This window comes from Polychytrium aggregatum, assembly GCF_025602895.1.
Source record: "Polychytrium aggregatum strain JEL109 chromosome Unknown BJ171scaffold_38, whole genome shotgun sequence".
Lineage (NCBI taxonomy): Eukaryota > Fungi > Chytridiomycota > Chytridiomycetes > Polychytriales > Polychytrium > Polychytrium aggregatum.
Window position 1 is genome coordinate 67,155 of NW_026516240.1, and position 18,370 is coordinate 85,524.

Below are 18,370 nucleotides of genomic sequence, written 5' to 3' on the forward strand. Positions count from 1 at the left end.
AGCAAGAATGAAGTGGGGAACGGTTGTGCATGCATTCACACCCGTAAGGTTCAGCAGGCGGGCCGCTGACAATAGCCGGAGCTGCAGAGCTCAACCCACCGAAACATGCACTGCTGGCGGTTGACACCGCGGACGACAGGCCCCGCTGCCGACAAACACAACGGGCACCACGACGACCCAACCCAGCACCCCGGAGTACATTCCCCGGCGGCTGGGCGCTTGGGCGCTTGGGCGCGGTGCGGCGCGTGCGCCAGGCGCCCCTGAGTGCAGGCGCCTGTGCCCGCTGCCAGGCGTTCCCACAGACCCAGGCCCAATATCTTTGGGCCCCAGAGCCGTCCTGCATCCAGGGTTCTTCGCTCCGCGCACCCGGGCTTCATATTGCATCATCGCCTTGCACCCTCGGGATCCTGTCGCTTGCGCTCGCGAGCCCAACTCCATATCCCAGGACCATCCGTTGTCTCTCCCCCTCGGCCATGGTGATTGTCGCCTTCAGCGCTGCTCTGCTGTGGTGTCTCTGCTCAAGCACCCTCGCGCTCCCGCTCTCCCGGTCTGCCCACAGTCCATCTGCCGTTCGACTGGATCGCAGAAATGGCGAAGCCGGTGGTCCGCAGTACTACTGGCCGTCCTCGGCCAGCTACACCACCAACTCGTCGGTCCTCAACCGCAACTCCAATCTCGACCGTCTCCCTTTGGTGTGGTCCAAGAACAACGACCTTGGTATGGACCAGGTCAAGATCGTTGCTCTGGACTACCTCACCCGCACCCTCTCGGTGCAGTCCAGCGAGATATTCATCTCCTCAGTGTAAGAGCCGCAGTCGTCCAGAACCAGCACGAGATATGCCTGTGTCTCGCTCAAAGTACTTTGATGCGCACGGTGCTCTCTGCCATCATTATACTCACGCCGTCCCTGCATCTGCTTGCCTTCCTGCTCCTTGAATGTTTCTTCGTTGCCGATCCAGCCACCAGGACTCGTTGACGGGCATATACCACTTCTACGTCAACCAGGTCGTCGAGAAGACCGTCGTTATCAACGCCGTTAGCAACCTCAGCATCGATCGCTTTGGCTCCGTTGTGGCCTTTGGTTCTTCGTTCATCGTCCGCAAGCAAACCATTGTCAAGGAAGCCATCCAACTCAGCCCCATCGACGCCGTCGTCGCTTTCGCTCGCCATCTCAACGTTGCCATCGACAGCAAGTCGCTGAGGCTTCAAGTGGATGACACCCACACAAAGGCCACCATCAGCGGTACTTCGGCCCTCACCAGCAAAGCCATCCGGGCACAGTTGCGATACTTCCAGACGCAAGATTCGGTCCAGCAAGTCTGGGACCTGTCGGTTGAAACCGAGGACGACTGGTGGAACGGCTTTATTAACACCCGCGACGGCTCGCTCGTCGGTCTGTCCAGCTGGACAAGCCGATTTGCTAGCAAGCGGGCAGCTAGCGTCCAAGCAGCATCATACCGGATCGTGCCTCTCACCCAGAACGATCTGCTACACGGTGACCGAGCGCTTGTGTCCAATCCTTTCGATTTGACCGCCTCCCCCCTCGGCTGGCACGACACAGGCGATGGCAAGGGTTCCCAGCCGACAACGGTCGGAAACAATGTTCTCGCCCAGGAAAACCGAGAGAACCTTCCTGCCGTTGGAAGCAGCAACCACAGACCCACAGCTGCCAACTTTGTCTTTGACTTTGCGCTGAATGACAAGACACAGCAGCCGCCAGACTATCAGGATGCCGCCATCACAAACATGTTCTTCCTTGCCAACACCTACCACGATTTGCTCTACCACTACGGCTTCACCGAGTCCGCCGGCAACTTCCAGCAGAACAACTTTGGCAAGGGCGGCGCTGGAGCCGATCCGGTGATTGCGAACGCTCAGGATGGCTCGGGATTCAACAACGGTGGGTGCCTGAGTGACTTGCAAATCTGGCCGAAACCCCCACCCAACGTAGTCAGCGGAGGCGCTGCAATCATTGGTATCTCTAGCGACTGTGTCTCGTCTGCCAATCTCCATCCTCACCGACTCACTTGCTTGCTTGATGTTTTGCGTCAACTATATATCCACAGCCAACTTTGCCACCCCGCCGGACGGGCAGTCGGGACGCATGAAGATGTTCATCTTCACCTCCACCAATCCAAACCGCGATGGCACCATCGAGGACGACATTGTCATGCACGAACTGACCCACGGCCTGACCAACCGACTGACTGGCGGCCCGGCACAGGCAAACTGCCTGAGCCAACTCCAGTCTGGAGGCATGGGCGAGGGCTGGTCCGATTTTTACGCCATCACCTTCCGCATGACGGCCTCCAACACGCGCAACGACAACATGGTGGTCGGGCAATATGTCTCTGGCAGTGCCGGAGGCGTCCGGACGTTCCCGTATTCAACCAGCCTGTCAACGAACCCAGAGACGTATTCATTCCTGGCCCGCAGCGACACTCAAGAAATCCACAAGATAGGGGAGATCTGGGCCTCGATGCTATATGAAATTTACTGGTAAGGACACCGGCAATCTGCCGCTGAATGGTGCTCGGAATGCTCCGAGGGTGTCGGACTCGACCCGGGCGATGCTAATACCATTCACAGCCAAGTACCTGACGCCGTACTCACTCGCCCACCCTTCACTGGTCTCTCTCTTCCACAGGAATCTTGTCGACAAGCTGGGATTCGATCCCAATCTGCAGAATGCCAGTGGCGGCAAAGGAAACACCATGATGGTGAGTTTGCAGGCAGATGCCGGTTTGAGGCATCGCGCTCTGTCATGTTCAGTTATGTCCAGCGAGCGAGCCGTCTTTCTGATGTTGCCCTATCTTGTCCTCGCTCTCTTGCGGCACGGCCTTGCCGATTTACAGCTGCAGATCCTCACAAATGCACTCAAGCTTCAGCCCTGCAACCCCACTTTTGTTCAAGCCCGAGACGCAGTCTTGACCGCCGAGCTGAACCTGAGCAAGGGCAATAACCACTGTGAGATCTATGCGGGATTCGCGAAGCGGGGACTGGGCTTTTCAGCCAAGGACGACGGCAGCTTCAAAGACGCCTTTGATTTGCCGCCAGAATGTGCTGGCAGCGCAACGACCCCCAAATCGGCGATCCGGTTCATCAACGTCGGCAACTGAGTCGCCGCCTCCCGTTCGTTCGGACCGTTGGCCAAAAGGGGCCTCCTTTCCCGGCTCGCACTCGGCCCTCAACACTTTGCATTGACGGCCCCCCGGTGCTTCGCCGCCGTTCACGTATCCAGTTTTGTTATTACGCTCCAAACTAATGTACAATATTTCACACCTCGGGAACATGCTGCTGCTGCGAGCGGATGGGCGAGTGTATTGCTGTGCATCTATGGCGTCGTGCCCGGCTGGCTCCATGCCCGAATTCCCACGGCAACGACTGTTCCATCGTCGCCGCACCCAACCAGCCTGTCGCTGCCGATCCAAAAGTCTCGGATCGCATTCCTGATGCTCTCGTGTCGGGGCAGCAGTGTCGAAGAGCCATCGGGCGAGACGAGCGCAACGCTTCCACCACCCGCACTTGCGACAGCACCGCCCGTTGGTGTCGCCTTGAGGGCATAGACGATCTGGTCTGGGGACGGCGGGCATCGAGCAGGCGACGCTGACTGGCGATCAAAGGGTCGGGCCGCCGCAATTGTCGTCAGAGATCGATCCAATATGCTGACGGAGCCATCCCCGCCTCCGGCCGTGAAGATTGCTGTCTCCGAGGCAGCTAGTCCGACAATGCCACCTCCTTTCCCATGCACATCGACGGCCTTGTGCACTCCCCGGCCCTTGTCGGGCGGAATCCGCAAGTCGAACATGCGCACGCATCCATCGAGATTGCCGCCGGTCACGATAACGTTGCCGTCGCCAAGGGCGACGAGGTCTCTCACGGCGCCTCGATGTGCAGCGATGCGGGCGACGGCTTGCATCGAAGTCAGATCCCACACCGTGACAACGCCATCGCCGTTCCCTGCGAGGAGGCGATCGGCTTGCGGAGCCAGCGCAAGCCCAAGGACCGGGGTCAGCTTTGGTCGCGATGGCATCCTCGATCCGACTGGGCTCGTCTGGAGTGTCGTTGCAGCCGATGCGGACGACATCGACGACGCTGCTGGTGTTGCAGAAGACGAGGGCGTGATCAGCGTCGCTAACAATGTCGGGGCCGACGATGCTCTTGAGACGCCCCAGATCTTGACCGAAGAGTCGTATGAGGCCGACGCAAAGGATCGGCCGTCCTGGAGAGCGAGGACCTTGCTGATCGACCCCTGGTGGTCAACGAGGTGCTCGCATGGGACGATCGACTTGGCCGACCTTGATGTGCGAGTACCCTGGGCGCTCCAGAGACAAACGACCGAGTCCATGCCCCCCGAGACGATCTGGCCGTCGCCGAGGAAGCAGCATGTCGTGACCCACTCGCGGTGGCCAAACTTCTTGCTGTAAAGCTCATGTCGCAGCTCGAGGGTGTGCATGTCCAGGGTGCGGAGAGAATGGTCCGCCCCGCCGACAACAATCGTGCCGGATGCTGGATGAGCATCGAGGGCATAGAGCGGTCGGTTGCTGATCTGTCTGGCGACGATGGTCATGGTGCAAACAGAGCATGGGCGATGGGGGGATGAGGAAAGTGGGGACCGGCCGGGGCTTGGGCCAAACGGACGGATAGACAGATGGCCTGGGCGGGACTGCCATTTCCCGCCATCGCGAGAGAAAGCCGCCGAATTGAAGTACCAAAGTACCGAAGTATGCAGACCCGACTCGGTGCGCCGTGATATGAAGTCAACGCCTCAGAGCTCCACGACTCTTGCTCAAGCGACACATAGGGAGCGACTCAAGTATATAGAAAGGCGGCAAGATCCCAGACTGAAGATGAGGCGAGAGCACAATGGCAACTGTGTTTCCAGAGCACGACGGGGGTGAGGGAATGGATGGGGGGGGGATACAGCCAGTTTGGTGGAAAATGGGTGAGCTCTTGAGTGTGTCGCCCGACAATCTCTCGCGCTCAAGACTGCAGAATCGTTTCGAGGGCAGCGTGGTAAGGCGGAATGAACTGGAAGACCAGAGATCGACTTGTGACGACACAGGAAGTCAGCGACGGATCGAATCGGATGTCCGACAGAATAATGGCGCCATTGGCGAGCTGGACCGATGTGAAGTATGTTGGCTGTGCAACGGGATAGAGCCAGAGCGACGAGAGTGAGAGAGTGTGTGAGAGGACACGGCCAGACACAAGTCCGTGTGCAGTATGCGAAATGTAGTTCCGGGCACCGATCGCATGCGATAGTGGATACGCCATCGTCACATAAGCGAGAACGAGGGCTCACCTGGCCGTCAAAGTTGCGGTGTGCAACAGTGTAAACATTATTCATCGCCAGCTTGCTGCGGATGGTATCGGTGGAGATTCCACCTTGCGAGACGTTGGCGATCTCGTACTTTTGCTCGAGGGACTCGGGAAGGTTCTGTTTCCACATCCCCAGCCAGAGATTCTGGTCCAGGCCTCCGTTCTCGGTGAAGAGGATATAGAGCGGGAACTGGGCCTGGAAGTACGAGATGCCGGTGTTGGTCTTGAAGGCGACCTGCAGGTCTGTGGAATGGGCAGTACAGTCGTTAGCGCTTGATGGCAAAGGGGATCTTGCCGAATCGTCGGCTGATTAGAGGCATCATTCCTCTGAATAGCTCAGTCGGCATAGCTCAGTCGGCATAGCTCAGCCGGCTGCACGAAGAATGGCTGGATGGGCCCAGGGCATCAACTGTCCGCATCGGCAGCTGCCACACAAGACGGCGGTGCTGAACTTACTGTTGGCGGGGGTGCTTGGAGCCGTCGCTCCCTCGGTGTTCAGTTCCAGAGACATCTCCACGGACTGGTTGGGCAGCAGAGGCGTACGGGCATCAAGAGCGCGGGCCGGTGCCAGACCGAAGCTGCAGTCCAAAGGCAAAACAACTGCGGGGTCAGTTTCGATTGCTCGAGCAGCCCAAGGTTTGGGGTTGGGGGGGGGCTTGTTCAAGTGTATAGCGGGGCCATTATGGATGGTCGAATCGCTCCAAGCGTCCTCACCCAGCACTCACGACCAGGCGCATAGGTGCGCTCGCGCAGACAGTGCTGTCTGGAACTTGCACACCCACGCTCCCTCCCATTCCATTCACAATACGAACCTGTTCTTGTTGAAGAGAATGCCAAAGTCACTCAGGGGCTGCATGGCCTTGTTGGAGAGCGTCATGTCCAAGAACGGAATGCCGGATCTGCGCACGACTAGAAGGCAACGAGCAAGTGTCAGTATAGCCATATGGGAGGCATTGAGTCTGGGGCCAGATAACATGTCGCCACCGGCCAAGTGCATTTGCCATGGCTGTGCTTACACGTTCCCTGAAGCTCGAGGCCTTTGCCGGTCTGTGCATTCATCAAGAGAGTCTTTGACAGCACGAGCCCGTGCTGGGTGTTCAGCGAGTAGAGATCGCCGGCAAGCTGCGCCGTGGGCGTCGGCACGGCTTTGGGAGGCGAGATGGCGGGTGAGGATGCTGCGGAATCGAACGGCTTGGCTGGCGAGCCGAAGGGTGTCGAGAGCTCTGCGGGCTTCTTGGGGGCCGAGTCCAAATTGACGCTGTCGACGCTCTTCTTGGCAAAAGGATCCAGCACAACATCGGAGAGCGAGTTGCCCAAGGCCGTGACGTCCGGTTGGGTGCTGCCGGTGGTGTGGACGGCCGCGCCGTAGGACATGGGGCTGTATGCTGCTCCGCCCAAGGTGCCGGGGCTGCTGCCGAACGGGTTGCTGTTGACGAACCTGGGGGCCTCGTTTGTGGGGATATCGAGCCCAACGAAGGGGTTGTGCGCAGCGGGGATCGACGAGGTAACGTTTGGAACGCTCGCTCCGGCTGCCCCGGCGCCGAGTTGGCCGGTAAGATGCGTGCCCAGTGCCAACGCCCCTCCTGCGGGACCGGCGCCCAGGCCAGAGGCGAGGCTGTCGTAAGGCGTCGATACGCCGGTGCCAACGTTGTAGAGGCCACCAGGTCCTCCCTGGAACGGATTGGGCTGGAGCGAGGCCAGATCGGCGGCGCCGCCACTGAGGAGTCCACCAAAATCGCCGCCCAGGGGGGTCCCGCCAGCATGGCTGCCATAGGGATTGACGTACTGTCCATAGCCACCATCTGCCACCATGCCGAAGGCGTGTGCGTCCGACGCCGCGGCATCTTCGGTGTCGATCTCGAGCAAGTTGTTTCCGGGCATGCCGATCTGAGGCTCAGCAGAGAGGCCAATGTCGTTGACGTACGGGTTGTTCATGAAGCCGTTGCCGTAGATGTTCTGGGCGGCCTGGGCGCTAATGAAATGGGAAGCAATGTCACGTTGGATGGGGGTGTGAGACAACAGAATGATCGAAGCTGCAGGTGCACAAAATGCCCTCTCATACACAGGTCAGCCCTGAAGGTGCTTCGGCACACATCGCAAGCGACTGAGCCGCTCAGCAAGCACAGAGCCGTGTCCAGCATCGAGTCGCGGGGACCTGCAACATAACATACTCGGCAATCTCCTTCTCGAAAGGATCGTGGGCACCGCGCACGACCAGGGCTTTGGACGGGATCACCTTGAGGACCCGGAACCCGGCCGTGAAGAGCTGGGGCGGCTTGTGGTAGATCGAGGCCAGCGTGGAGATGTGTAGATGGAGCTCGTCGACGATGGCGGCCTCCATGTTTTCGGTTTCGGTGGAGATGCCTGGCTTCTCGGACAAGACGATCGCCTGTATTGCACGCAGCAGATTTGCACATGGGGCCGTGTGCGAGCCATTTGTGTCCGGAGAGCGGGGGTGTTAGGACCATGCGTGTATCACATGCAGCGAGAATTGGGTCGAATCGGCTACACGGTGCCCGCGGCAGACGGATGACCATGCCATACGCACCTTGGCAGCAACAGGGTCAGTCGAGAGCAGTCGCCAATAGATGAATCCGCGGTCGCGCAGATCCGGGTTGTCCACATCCTCGGTGGCCCACTTGAGAACCTTCTGGATCAGCTCCTGACCGGCCGTCGGTCTCATGATAAACAACTTGACCGTGGCCGTGAGTAGCGCCAACTGCACTTCGGCCGGCTCGTCCTTGAAGCTGCCGAGGAAGTGCGTGAGCAGCTCGTCCGAGTTCTCGATGCGATCCGAGTACTGGCCAATGATCCAGATCATCGATGCCTTTGCCTCGGGCTCGTCGAGGCTGTCCAGGTTGTCGCACAAGGTGCTGATGATGGACTCGTAGCGGTTGGGGTACTTGCGGAAAATATCCTGGCGGTCACAGATACAGCGTAGATATTCAGACACGGGTGTCCCAGGACAGCAGACAGTCGCGTTGGACTGGCGCTGGCTGCTTGTATATCCAGACAGGCGGATCCACAAAGGCACCAGGGCCGGTGCATCGCCACGCAGTCGTTGCTGCTCATCCAGCGATCAACTCTCCCCGCTGTGCCCTACCTTGATTACGATCACGGCTTCCTGCACGACATAGTTGACCTTGGTCTGGATCAAATCCACCAAGGCGGCGATGCACTTGTTCGCTGAAATCTCGATCTTGATGGCACACCGGCCGATGCAGCGGACAGACTTTCGCACAAAGTCGACGTCAACCTCAGTGGAGTATCTGTGGGCGTAATATCGATGAATCATGCCGGAAGGCAGAGGCAAAGACGCGGCAACAGAACATACATTGACGGAGGCTGTTAGATACGCAGTCAGGAGGGTATACTCGGCTGCCCTTGGCTCCTTTGGCGTGCTTTTCACTCAGTGTGCGGCGGAAAGATGCGGGGTAGGGGTTGCAGAGGCCCCAGTCCACAACAAGCACTGTGTCGACGCGGTACGCACTCTTTCAGCTCAGGCAGGACTTGATCGATGTTGCTGTCGTTGGAGAGTCGGAACATGATGTCGAGCTTGACCAACTTGACGTAGATCGGGTCGTTGTACTTGCAGAAAAAGACCTTCATCTCGTTCTTGAGAAAGTCCGGGCGCCTTTGCATGATCAGCACCATGTTGCGGAGCGCGACGTATTGGACCTCGGGCCCGTTGTGGAGCAAGGTGACTGTCGAGCAGAGCATGGTTCATTCGAGAACGAGCCAAGGAACAATAATCAGCACAAGAGTCCCCCAAGGAGTGCGATGGGCGTTGGCCCGAACGGAGGACAAAGCCAACTCTCCACATCCAGGCTCATACCAAGAGGCGGGCCGAGCTTCTTGTAGAGCTGGTCGACGACGTCGTCCTTGGCGATGTAGTTCATCAGATAGATAATCACACGAACGGCGGTGAGGACAACAGCTGAATTGGAGTGCTGAAGACGAGGCACAACACGCTCGGCCAATAACTCGGCGTCACCGGGCTCCTGGGGCACGACGTACATGATGCCCTCAAGAATATACGCCTGGCCCCACCTGGAAGAAAGCAGGATAGAGAGTAATCAACATCAGCTGCCAGGGACTCTACTCGAGCTGCGAGCATGCCCATTTGGTGGTGCAGGTATGCCCAGCGACGATTCGAGGAATCCGTCCGGGACAAACGAATCGGCGAGCCTCCAGGACCTCCAGTACCTCCAGGACCTCCAGTACCCACTTGTCGACCCGAAGCATTTGCGCCGAATCGTGCCCTCCCCCGAATGCCGTATGCACTCCACATCCATATACAATGCGTGACTGCCGATGCCCGATCCACCTGCCACGCTGTCTCGCTTGGTCGATGGCTAGCGACATTACTCTGAGCACTCGTTGATTGCCGTCAGGAGCTTGTTGGCCAAGGGGACGTCAAAGTTGAGCTCGAAGCTGGAGGACCTCTGAGAGATCTCGCTCAGAGCCGCAACGGCGTTGGCGACGACCTGTGTGCATACGGGATTATCAAAGAATGAGCAGGCTCGAGGTCAGTTCGGCTTGAATTTGAAAGAATGTGCCTTCCCCCCCCCCACTGAAAGTCTCCAGGATGCGTGGATCTCACAGTCGCTCGATTCAGGAAGTAACATCACAGAACGAGGACGCTGCCTGCAACATCGGCCGCACACGGCAGTTGATCTCGTACCGTAGAGTTGTCGTGGTTCAGCAGGGCCCGAAGCTGCTCCAGGAAGCCCTCGTTCTCGGTGAGATTGCGGTCATACAAGAACAGCTTGGCCACAGCCATAGCCGAGGTCTTTGCGACGTACGGATCGCGATCGTTGATGGAGTGACGCAGGGGACCGCAGAGACAGTCGACCATCTTGTCGACTTGGATGTATCCCATGGTTCGGATGGCCATGCCTCGGATCAGAGGATTGCTGTCGGAGACATCCTAACAATCCACGAGCATAAGGCAGCGGCAGTGTTAGTGCCGAAGGGGGGGGGAGGGCGTGCACGTACACAGCGAATAGGAGCACCAGCTCGGCCGAGCACCACAGAAAGAGCCCCGCGAACACACGCCAGGGGTGCTCAGACGTGCTGTTGTTCGAAACGCTCGCGTTGGCTTTGGGAGATTACCTTGATGAAGCCGCTGATGGCCATGTCGACCATCTCGGGTCTGGAGCGACTGTAGTTCATCAGATAGAGATAAACCATCTTCTTGACCTCGAGGAGCGGGCAGTTCATCGAAGCCACCACGTCGGGATAGAGAGCCGACATATCGTTGCCCATGGTCATGTTGGCAACGATCTTCTTCATGGCGATCTTCTTTTTCTGGAACTTGGAGTCTTTTTTGTCGGAAACGAGCTCCGCCCGGAGCTCCTGGATCTTCCCTATAACCGAGGAACAGTAACGGATTCAGCCGAGGGCGCAAGGGGTGCCAGCAGCATGGCGAAGCAGCCTTGCGCCGATGCCAATGATCGGCGGGGCGCTATATTCCTGTGGGACTGGGAATATCCCTGGGATAGTCGAGGGCGAGCTGATTCCATCATCCCCCCCTCCTCAAAGCAACACGCACGGCCAAACAGCGGCAAAAGCGAGGCGCACACGACGCAACAGCTGCCGACGGAGCAGCGTGGCAAGAGGCAAAGACCGACCTCTCTGGAAATACTTTGCGTCTGACATGGCCCGCGATTCTCAAACGCCCTGGCGAGTGGTTTGCTGGATAACTGGCGGGGATGGAGCAAGAGTGGAGGATGAGTCGCGAAATAGAGTCCGAGAGGCATGGCATATCCATTCAATAGACGATGGCGACAGCAACGGCGCCTTGGCTTGCACCAAGCGTGAGGGACGGGCGGCAGACACTCACGTATCGGTTGGTACCGTTGCGCTGTCGGCCTCGATTGCTCTCCTGGCCTGCTGTATGTGGGGGGAGGCGAGTGCGCTCGGGAGCAGAGAGAGAACAACCCTTGCCAAAGGCGGTCCTTTGGGGAGGTGCGTGTGTGTGTGGTGTGTGTGCACGTGATGCGAACCGGGCGGGATCGTGTCAGTGCTGTGGCGCGGATGGGTGGCACGGTGGCGCTGCGCCAGTGTGGGATTTGGCTGGGCAGCGAGTGCGGAGATGGGCCGAAGCTGTTTCTGGGGCGAACGAACGATGCATATTGCTGTGTTTGCGGGGCTGGCGCGGTTTACAGTGGGTGTCTCGCATAATCGAAGTGTCATGTTGAATGTTGGATGTTGGATGTTGGATGTTGGATGTTGGATGTTGGATGTTGGATGTTGGATGTTGGATGTTGGATGTTGGATGTTGGATGTTGGATTTTGGATGTTGGATGTTGGATGTTGGATGTTGGATGAGAGAACACATTCCCAACGGCCATCGACCCCGCAGAAGCATTGTCTCGCCGATCGGGCCGCTGCCTGGCTCGCTCCCTCTGGCATACGGCGATCGACAAAACCATCTCGCTGCGACGCCGTGAACCTTGACACGAAGGCGCAATGCCGTCTTGGTGGGCCCGCCCACGTGCTTTTCGGTTTAGCTGTGGCGTGCTGCGCACGGGTTCCTGGCAATCGCAAAAACGGCGCACTGGCAACAAGGGCGCTGCTCAGCCGCACAGTCTGTGTGTGCTGCTGTGCATGTACTGATACAAATGGACCTGGGATGTTGAAGTTGGATTTGGGATGTTGGAGTTGGACTGGGGTTGGAGCGGGTGCATTGGGACATTGGTAGAAGCAACGGAATTGATGAGCAGAACAAGTTGGGCTGCCAGCGAGGCGAGTTGCCGCGGGAATGCCCAGGCAGAGATGCAGCTCCAGAATCCCGGAGCGTGGGAGCCCAATGTCCAAGTGGACTGAGCAGCGTTGGCCAACCTGTATCAATTGGAGCAACCGGAATCAATTGGAGCAACCGGAATCAATTGGAGCAACCGGAATCAATTGTATTAACCTGATCAACTTGTATCAACTTGTATCGACTTGTATCGACCTGTCTATCTCGACCGAGCCAACCCTCTCGCGCTGCCCATCATCCTTTCCCATCTTCCCACTCCCCCTCCCTTCGATTCCCCCTCCGGCCTCTCCATTCTCCCCCGCGTTCCACGGCCCACGCCCGTTCTCTCGTTGTTGGTGTGTTCATGGCCCGACCACCTCCGTCGTCGCTGTCTTTAAGCCCCCCCCCCATGTCCCTTTGGCCCTTGGCCCCTTCCATCCGCCCTGCAGCCACAAGGCCGTGCTGCCGAGGCAGCCGACGTCACTTGATGCCGCGCCTTGCGTTTTCGTCCTGTGAGGGGCCGTTGCTGCGTCCACCCTCCTTCTGGGCCTGCGCCGGGCCTTGTCGCCGCTCGCCTGTCCTGGGCCTCTTGTGCTATTCTGGCTCGTTCTTGTCGTCTGCCAGTCTGTGCGCCCATAGGCCCGCGTGAAAAAAAGAAAGGCTCGTGTGTGTGCTCTTGCTGGTGCGCCCGGCGAGTGTCCCTGAATCCCCAGGCCAGCCAGCCTCCCGCAGCTACATATACTGTCCTGCCCGGCCCTCGATTTCCTCGTTGTCGTCGTTGCCGTTGCTCCCTCCCCGATTCCCGCTGCCGTCGCCATGAAAGTCGCTGCCGTCTCGGCCGTTGTTGCCGCCCTCTGCGCCTCTGCCAGTGCACACATGTGCATGAGCAACCCTGCTCCCCGTGGTCTGCCTCCCTCCGAGGCCATGAATGGCGTGGTAAGTATCACAGCCCCGTGGTCTCTTGGTTTGCAGCACCCCTCGATCTGGCGGTGATCCGTTTGGGCCGTTTGGGCTCTCCACAGTGTAACCCCCACCCGCGCTGACCTCGTCCGTTGCTGCTCCCAGGGAATCCAACCCTACGACTACAACATTCTGAGCCCGCTCGATGCCACCAACGGCAACGGCCGAGCCTTCCCTTGCCAGAGCAAGCCCCAGACCCCCAACACCTTCACCCTCCAGGCCGGCTCCACCCTCGATGCCGTCATCCGCGGCACTGCCAACCACGGTGCGTTTCTCCCCTGTCTCTGCCCCTGCCTCCGCTTCCGCCAGAAGGCAGTCCATGGTAGCACCACCTCCACGAGAGCGTCTGCGCTGTTGGCACTGCCTCTCATCTTGTACTGTGTCTGGCGCATCAGCTCTCTGACCCATCTCTTTCACCATCGTCAACCCCACAGACGGTGGCCACGTCCAGTTTGCCATCTCGTACGGTATGTATGAGCACACGCTGCGTCCCGTTGCCGTAGTGCACCTGCAGCTTGATATCGCCGCGGAGCCATGTCCATGTCCTTCCAACTGATGCACCTCTCCGCTGCTCCCTCTATCTTGTCCCTGCAGACCAAACGACCTGGGTCGCCATCTACACCGTCATCCGCACCGCCCTGCAGGCCAACACCACTGATGGTACGAACCAGATCGCGGTCCACCCAAAGCCATGTCGACTTGACACCCACCAGTCGTCGTCGTCGTCCCTGTCTGCCCATCCCAATTGCATTCCCTGACCCTTGAACTCCCTCCTCGCCTCGTCCTGCAATCTAGGAATCTACCACTTCCAAGTCCCTATCCCCAGCAACATCCCCAATGCCGACCACGCCATCTTCTCCTGGAACTGGATCAACGCCATGGGCAACCGCGAGTACTACAGTGAGTGGTTCACGACCGAGCCCTGTCATTCAATCACTTTTGCCGCGGTCTTGTCTGTGGCACTCGCTACTGGCTCCGTTTGCTCTTGTTGTATCGTCGTCTTCGAATCTAACTCTTGTCGCGCCATCCTCTCTTTTCAGCCAACTGCGCTGATGTCTCCATCGTCGGCGGCTCCAACACTGGCTCGCTTGTTGGCCCCCAGCTCTTCATCGCCAACCTGCCTGGCTATCCCACCATCCCGGAAATGATTCCTGGTGCCGATGATGGCTCCAGCTACCTCGCCGCCCGCCCCACCATCACCATTGCCCCTGGCACACGCCCCACCGGCAACCCCTCCACCACCGTGGCCCCTGTCACCACCAAGTCCACCACCACCACCACTAAGCCCACTACCAAATCGACCACCACTACCACTACCACCACTACTACCAAGCCCACCACCAAGTCGACAACCAAGTCCACCACCACTACCACTACTACCACCAAGGCCACCTCGACCCGCAAGACCAAGACCACCAAGCCGGCCAAGTCGACCAAGAAGAGCAAGACCACCAAGTCGACCAAGCCTGCCAAGAAGACCAAGAAGACCAAGACTACCAAGACCACCAAGCCCGCCAAGTCGACTACCACCACTACCACTACCACCACCACCACCACCAAGCCCCATACCACCACCAAGTCCACCACTACCACCACCACCACCACTACCACCGCCAAGCCCACCACGGTCAAGTCTACCACCACCACTACCACCACTACTACTGCCGGTCCTCAGCCCACCAATATCCCCACAAACGTTCCTTGCGTCCCCAAGGACCCCAGCCAGATCGCTGCCTTCTGTGACTCATTCAAGCACAATGTTTTCCAGCCGATCTGCCTGACTCCCGAATACTCCTACACCGTTCTGTTCAACCGCTGCTACGCTGACACCGGTGCTCCCGATGACGGCGAGGTCACCCTTGGCATCCGCCACTACAACGTCTGCGGTGGCAGCACCAGCCACGACTTTACCTCTCAGATGTCGGCCCTGTTCAAGTACTGCTAAACGTCATTCAGTCCAATGAACCTTTGATCCCCCCCCCTCGCTCATTTATAGCTTTCCCCTCCTCCTCCTCCTCCTCCTCCGTTTCCCTTTGTTCTTTTCCAACCCTGCTCGCCATTGGAAGCCCAGGGCGTTGCCATTCAGAACGTATCGTAGAATCGATGCGCTTTGTCTTCCGAAAGTATGAATGAGAATGAACCAATTCAACCAGACTCTCCTCCCCCTCTCCCAAATTGATCGTAGTGATCTTTAACGTCATGTGTCTCCTCCTCTTTGTCCACGTTTCCGAACTATTCGTTGCCGGCCTTATCGAGGTTTTTTGTCCCCCGTCTCATCGGTCTTCCCCCCTCACCTCGAGGTCGTCCTCGTACTCATAATCGTTCTTCAGGCCCCTTCTCCGCTCCCATCCCTTGGTCTCTCTTTCTTCCTCAAGGCTGGCTGTTGGGCTTTGTGTTTCGACGTATTGTACAGCATCTATCAGGCTTCTGGAAATCCAATAGATCGTTCTTGACAGTCGAGATCACAAGCTTGGCATTAATCTCTCCTTTCCACAGCACTTTCCTCCCCATTTTCTTCGTCGCAGCAGATTGAGAAAATAAAAGAGAACGTAATACACCACAGACACATGCATTTATATATGACACAGCAAATCAGAGTGGTTTCAGTCTTGCTCAAAGAGCCTGGAAGGCTCCGATTCCATTCCGAGTGACCTGTTTGACGGCAGCGAGATGCAGGAGCGCCAGGATCGCTGGCTTGAGTTGGTGCTCGTCTGCAAGACCCAGGATCGCGGAAAGGACGATAGAGGGAGAAAGGTGATGGGAATTAGGGTGGAGTGCGACATAGCGGCGAAGGGACATTGTGCGTGAGCGTCAAAGCCCAACAGCAAACGCAGTATCCAGACAGCAGCGACGCCAAGAACATCATGAAATCATCATCCCTTGAAGGGATTCTGAATGGACCCGCCATCCCCTTCCGGAAATCGCGACGGTGTCGTTACATACGCATGCCGGAGGAGATCGACAGCTCGGTCAAATCAAAAACGTCGGTCTGGTTGCCCATCATCATTTGATCTGGAAGGAAGCGCATCGTCAGCCGAGACAAATACAGAAACGGTACACCTACCCCCGTCGACAGTTACGGTTGTCAAGTCCAGCGGCAAAACTAGACAAGCGCCCTTACCTGTTAGAAGCTCATTGATTTCTGCGTGCGTGCGATGGAAAGGAAGCAGAGACCCAGGTTAGCCAAGGAGCCGATCCAGCCTTGTTCCCTGCGGCCACTGCTCATCCGAACCAAGTGTCCGTTATGGAAGGAAGGTGACAGGGCTGGCCGTTTTATGTCATGTGCGAGTGAGGTGACCCCATACCTGATATGATATTGTTAAGGGTCTTCGCGGCAGGATGAATGCAGTATGGACACGGTAAGTGACAACGCCTGTCCGATCGATGGGCGGCGGCTGGGACGAGTGCGAATGCAAGCCACTCGCTCGCCCTGGCCGCTTGAGGATGCGGTGCCCGTTACCTTCAAGGTGATCTGAACAGTGATATGAGTCGGGAGCGACGAGTACTCGGACTGCGTCACCGACGGCATGTTTGAAAAGAGCGAGTCGGACTTGCGGCTATCGCGGGCCGACTTGGGTGTGTCGTTCAGCGTCGTCTTGACGGGCGAGAGATCGAGTCTAGATTCCAATCATGAACGATTGCAGGGCGGCGGAATGGTGGTGAGGGACTGGCTCTCTTGGGCTGCTGGACAGCGGGCTGTCTTGCACTGAGTACTCACGAGAGGGCATTGGAGTGCCGGGCATTCGGGTTGGAGCCAAGATCTGCAGCGATTGCACACGATGGCGGAGAGAACCACCAGGCAACCAGTGTCCATTCGCGTTGAGGGTTGCATTCAAGCGTTTCGAGCAATATGATGCGTGTGAGACCGAATACAATCAACTCGGAGCATTGGGCATTTCTGCTTCAGGGCTCTCTGAACAGCAAAGGTGTTTTGTGGTGGATACGCACCCCCTTGGTTCTGCTCTTCTTCGAGCAGCGCCATGGCCAGGCTCGAGATGCCCAGACTCTCCATAGTTGGACTCGGCGGCTCGTCGTGGACATGTACACCGCCATGGGCGGGCGGCGACTGGATCAGGGTCGACTGCAGCCGTCGCAGCGACGCTATATCGGGAGACGATGTCGAAAACTCCGAGGGAGCCTTGGAGGGCGTGCCGAGCGAGAGCCGGCTCATGAGTTCCTTGGGCGGGGTCAGGGTCGCCAGGCTCTCCTGGGCATCGTGGAATTGGTCGTCGATCGACTCTAGACTCATGTCACAGTCGCCATCGTCCGGGAGGCTCGACTTCGCTGCCGGTGCCGGTGCCGGTGCAGAGTTGGCGGGCGGGCTTACTGGAGAAGAGCAAGATCGAGGTCAGAGAGCCTGTTTGGCGCGGGGATTGGCGGGTCGGTGTCGTCGGTGAGCTGCAACTGGCGAGCGACTTGACCAAGCCAGGCCGCACTCACTCGGTGTGTAGCCGTATTTTTGCAGATACGACTCGAGCTCGGCGATCTTGCTCTTCATCTGCGAGCAACAACGACGGGCACAGATCGAATCGGGTCAGGGCAAGATCGGCAACAGTTCGTCGCCAGGAGGTTGGAGGGACCAGAGAGCCCAGAGCAAATGTCAGTAACAGCAGCAGCGAACACAGCATCCCATCCCGCTGACCCACAGCGGCTCCGCCTGATACCGAGGAAGTAGCTGTGCGACTCAGGTAGGCGAGAACGACGGCTTGCCAGTTGGGTCTGCTCTCCGTACTGCTGGAGCATCTGCTGGGCTTGGACTCCGCTGGTGATGTCGCCCAGATCCTCGCGGACGGCTGCTCCGAAGGCCAGGCCTTTGTCAAGAAAGCGCTGCTGGAGCGCCAAGTCGGTCGGGGGCGCAGGCCGGGCCAGGACGTCCCTGGCACCAACGGGTTCGGTACGGCCAAAAATAAACAAGACAGTAAGCGGGATGCATGGCGTGACCCAGGATCGGGATGGATCTGACTCAGGATCGGGATGGATCCAACACAGCGCTTTGGGCTTACACCAGATCGCGGATGTCGGTCTCGATCTGGCGGGTGACGGTGCGCAGGATGTCGAAGGAGCCGGGTGCTCGGGCAGCCATGGCGGATGGGGGGTGGATCGGTCGGTGCCGGTGGAGGGCAGATGGAGGGCAGATGGAGGGCAGATGGATGCAGAGGACGATGAACGCAATGGATGATGGAAATCAGAGCAAATCAGTGTGTGTGTGCTGGCCAATGGCGAGCGCGGATGCTGTGGCGGTGCGGCCGCTGTGGTGACGTGTTCGGTGGATGTTTGCTCGACCTGTCGTTCGACTTGCCGATCTGTTGGCTGGTTGGCTTTCGTCTGCTGCGTCCATCTGCC

The 18,370-nt window shown here is 58.4% G+C and overlaps 6 protein-coding genes across 6 annotated transcripts; 3 read left to right on the forward strand and 3 right to left on the reverse strand.

Annotated features, from left to right (window-relative positions):
- The first annotated feature begins 289 nt into the window (after positions 1–289).
- On the forward strand, positions 290–3,292 carry BJ171DRAFT_517450 (Fungalysin metallopeptidase-domain-containing protein). The gene is made up of 5 exons (XM_053112138.1): positions 290–802; positions 960–1,900; positions 2,067–2,499; positions 2,648–2,720; positions 2,856–3,292. Exons 1-5 carry the CDS (start codon positions 474–476, stop codon positions 3,117–3,119), a joined length of 2,040 nt encoding a protein of 679 aa, XP_052963654.1. The 5' UTR covers positions 290–473; the 3' UTR covers positions 3,120–3,292.
- Positions 3,293–3,334: 42 nt separating this feature from the next.
- BJ171DRAFT_601592 (WD40-repeat-containing domain protein) lies at positions 3,335–4,801 on the reverse strand (the record flags this gene model as incomplete). Its single annotated transcript, XM_053115097.1, has 1 exon — positions 3,335–4,801. Exon 1 carries the CDS (start codon positions 4,568–4,570, stop codon positions 3,335–3,337), a length of 1,236 nt encoding a protein of 411 aa, XP_052963655.1. The 5' UTR covers positions 4,571–4,801.
- A 2,005-nt stretch (positions 4,802–6,806) lies between these two features.
- On the reverse strand, positions 6,807–11,244 carry BJ171DRAFT_200860 (AP-2 complex subunit beta-like protein). Its single transcript, XM_053106267.1, has 11 exons — positions 11,168–11,244; positions 10,956–11,027; positions 10,438–10,691; positions 10,007–10,252; positions 9,691–9,809; positions 9,158–9,372; positions 8,813–9,026; positions 8,426–8,591; positions 7,871–8,239; positions 7,559–7,711; positions 6,807–7,294 (listed from the first exon to the last, which is right to left on the reverse strand). The coding sequence occupies exons 2-11, from the start codon at positions 10,981–10,983 to the stop codon at positions 7,217–7,219; spliced, it is 1,842 nt and encodes a 613-aa protein (XP_052963656.1). The 5' UTR covers positions 10,984–11,027; positions 11,168–11,244; the 3' UTR covers positions 6,807–7,216.
- Positions 11,245–11,518: 274 nt separating this feature from the next.
- BJ171DRAFT_427426 (uncharacterized protein) lies at positions 11,519–12,028 on the forward strand (the record flags this gene model as incomplete). The annotated part of the gene is made up of 1 exon (XM_053107806.1): positions 11,519–12,028. One exon carries the CDS (start codon positions 11,519–11,521, stop codon positions 12,026–12,028), a length of 510 nt encoding a protein of 169 aa, XP_052963657.1.
- Positions 12,029–12,849: 821 nt separating this feature from the next.
- Positions 12,850–14,972, forward strand: BJ171DRAFT_601594 (uncharacterized protein; the record flags this gene model as incomplete). Its single annotated transcript, XM_053115098.1, has 6 exons — positions 12,850–13,003; positions 13,133–13,292; positions 13,462–13,494; positions 13,622–13,687; positions 13,823–13,927; positions 14,068–14,972. The coding sequence occupies exons 1-6, from the start codon at positions 12,884–12,886 to the stop codon at positions 14,970–14,972; spliced, it is 1,389 nt and encodes a 462-aa protein (XP_052963658.1). The 5' UTR covers positions 12,850–12,883.
- Positions 14,973–15,565: 593 nt separating this feature from the next.
- Positions 15,566–18,178, reverse strand: BJ171DRAFT_517456 (uncharacterized protein). The gene is made up of 10 exons (XM_053112139.1): positions 18,031–18,178; positions 17,738–17,903; positions 17,468–17,525; positions 16,976–17,353; positions 16,746–16,788; positions 16,488–16,644; positions 16,333–16,354; positions 16,149–16,169; positions 15,971–16,039; positions 15,566–15,738 (listed from the first exon to the last, which is right to left on the reverse strand). Exons 1-10 carry the CDS (start codon positions 18,108–18,110, stop codon positions 15,641–15,643), a joined length of 1,092 nt encoding a protein of 363 aa, XP_052963659.1. The 5' UTR covers positions 18,111–18,178; the 3' UTR covers positions 15,566–15,640.
- Between the last annotated feature and the right edge of the window lie 192 nt (positions 18,179–18,370).

Excerpts from the sequence above, each read along its gene's own strand:
- BJ171DRAFT_517456 (XM_053112139.1), bottom strand. The coding sequence starts at position 18,110 with ATGGCTGCCCGAGCACCCGGCTCCTTCGACATCCTGCGCACCGTCACC. Across the intron at positions 17,526-17,737 it reads ACGGAGAGCAGACCCAACTG|ATGAAGAGCAAGATCGCCGA; the intron begins GCAAGCCGTCGT and ends TGTTGCTCGCAG. Across the intron at positions 16,170-16,332 it reads CCTTAACAATATCATATCAG|AAATCAATGAGCTTCTAACA; the intron begins GTATGGGGTCAC and ends GCACGCACGCAG.
- BJ171DRAFT_517450 (XM_053112138.1), top strand. The coding sequence starts at position 474 with ATGGTGATTGTCGCCTTCAGCGCTGCTCTGCTGTGGTGTCTCTGCTCA. Across the intron at positions 2,500-2,647 it reads ATGCTATATGAAATTTACTG|GAATCTTGTCGACAAGCTGG; the intron begins GTAAGGACACCG and ends TCTCTTCCACAG. Across the intron at positions 2,721-2,855 it reads GCAAAGGAAACACCATGATG|CTGCAGATCCTCACAAATGC; the intron begins GTGAGTTTGCAG and ends GCCGATTTACAG.
- BJ171DRAFT_200860 (XM_053106267.1), bottom strand. The coding sequence starts at position 10,983 with ATGTCAGACGCAAAGTATTTCCAGAGAG. Across the intron at positions 9,810-10,006 it reads TGAACCACGACAACTCTACG|GTCGTCGCCAACGCCGTTGC; the intron begins GTACGAGATCAA and ends GTATGCACACAG. Across the intron at positions 9,027-9,157 it reads GAAGCTCGGCCCGCCTCTTG|TCACCTTGCTCCACAACGGG; the intron begins GTATGAGCCTGG and ends TCTGCTCGACAG.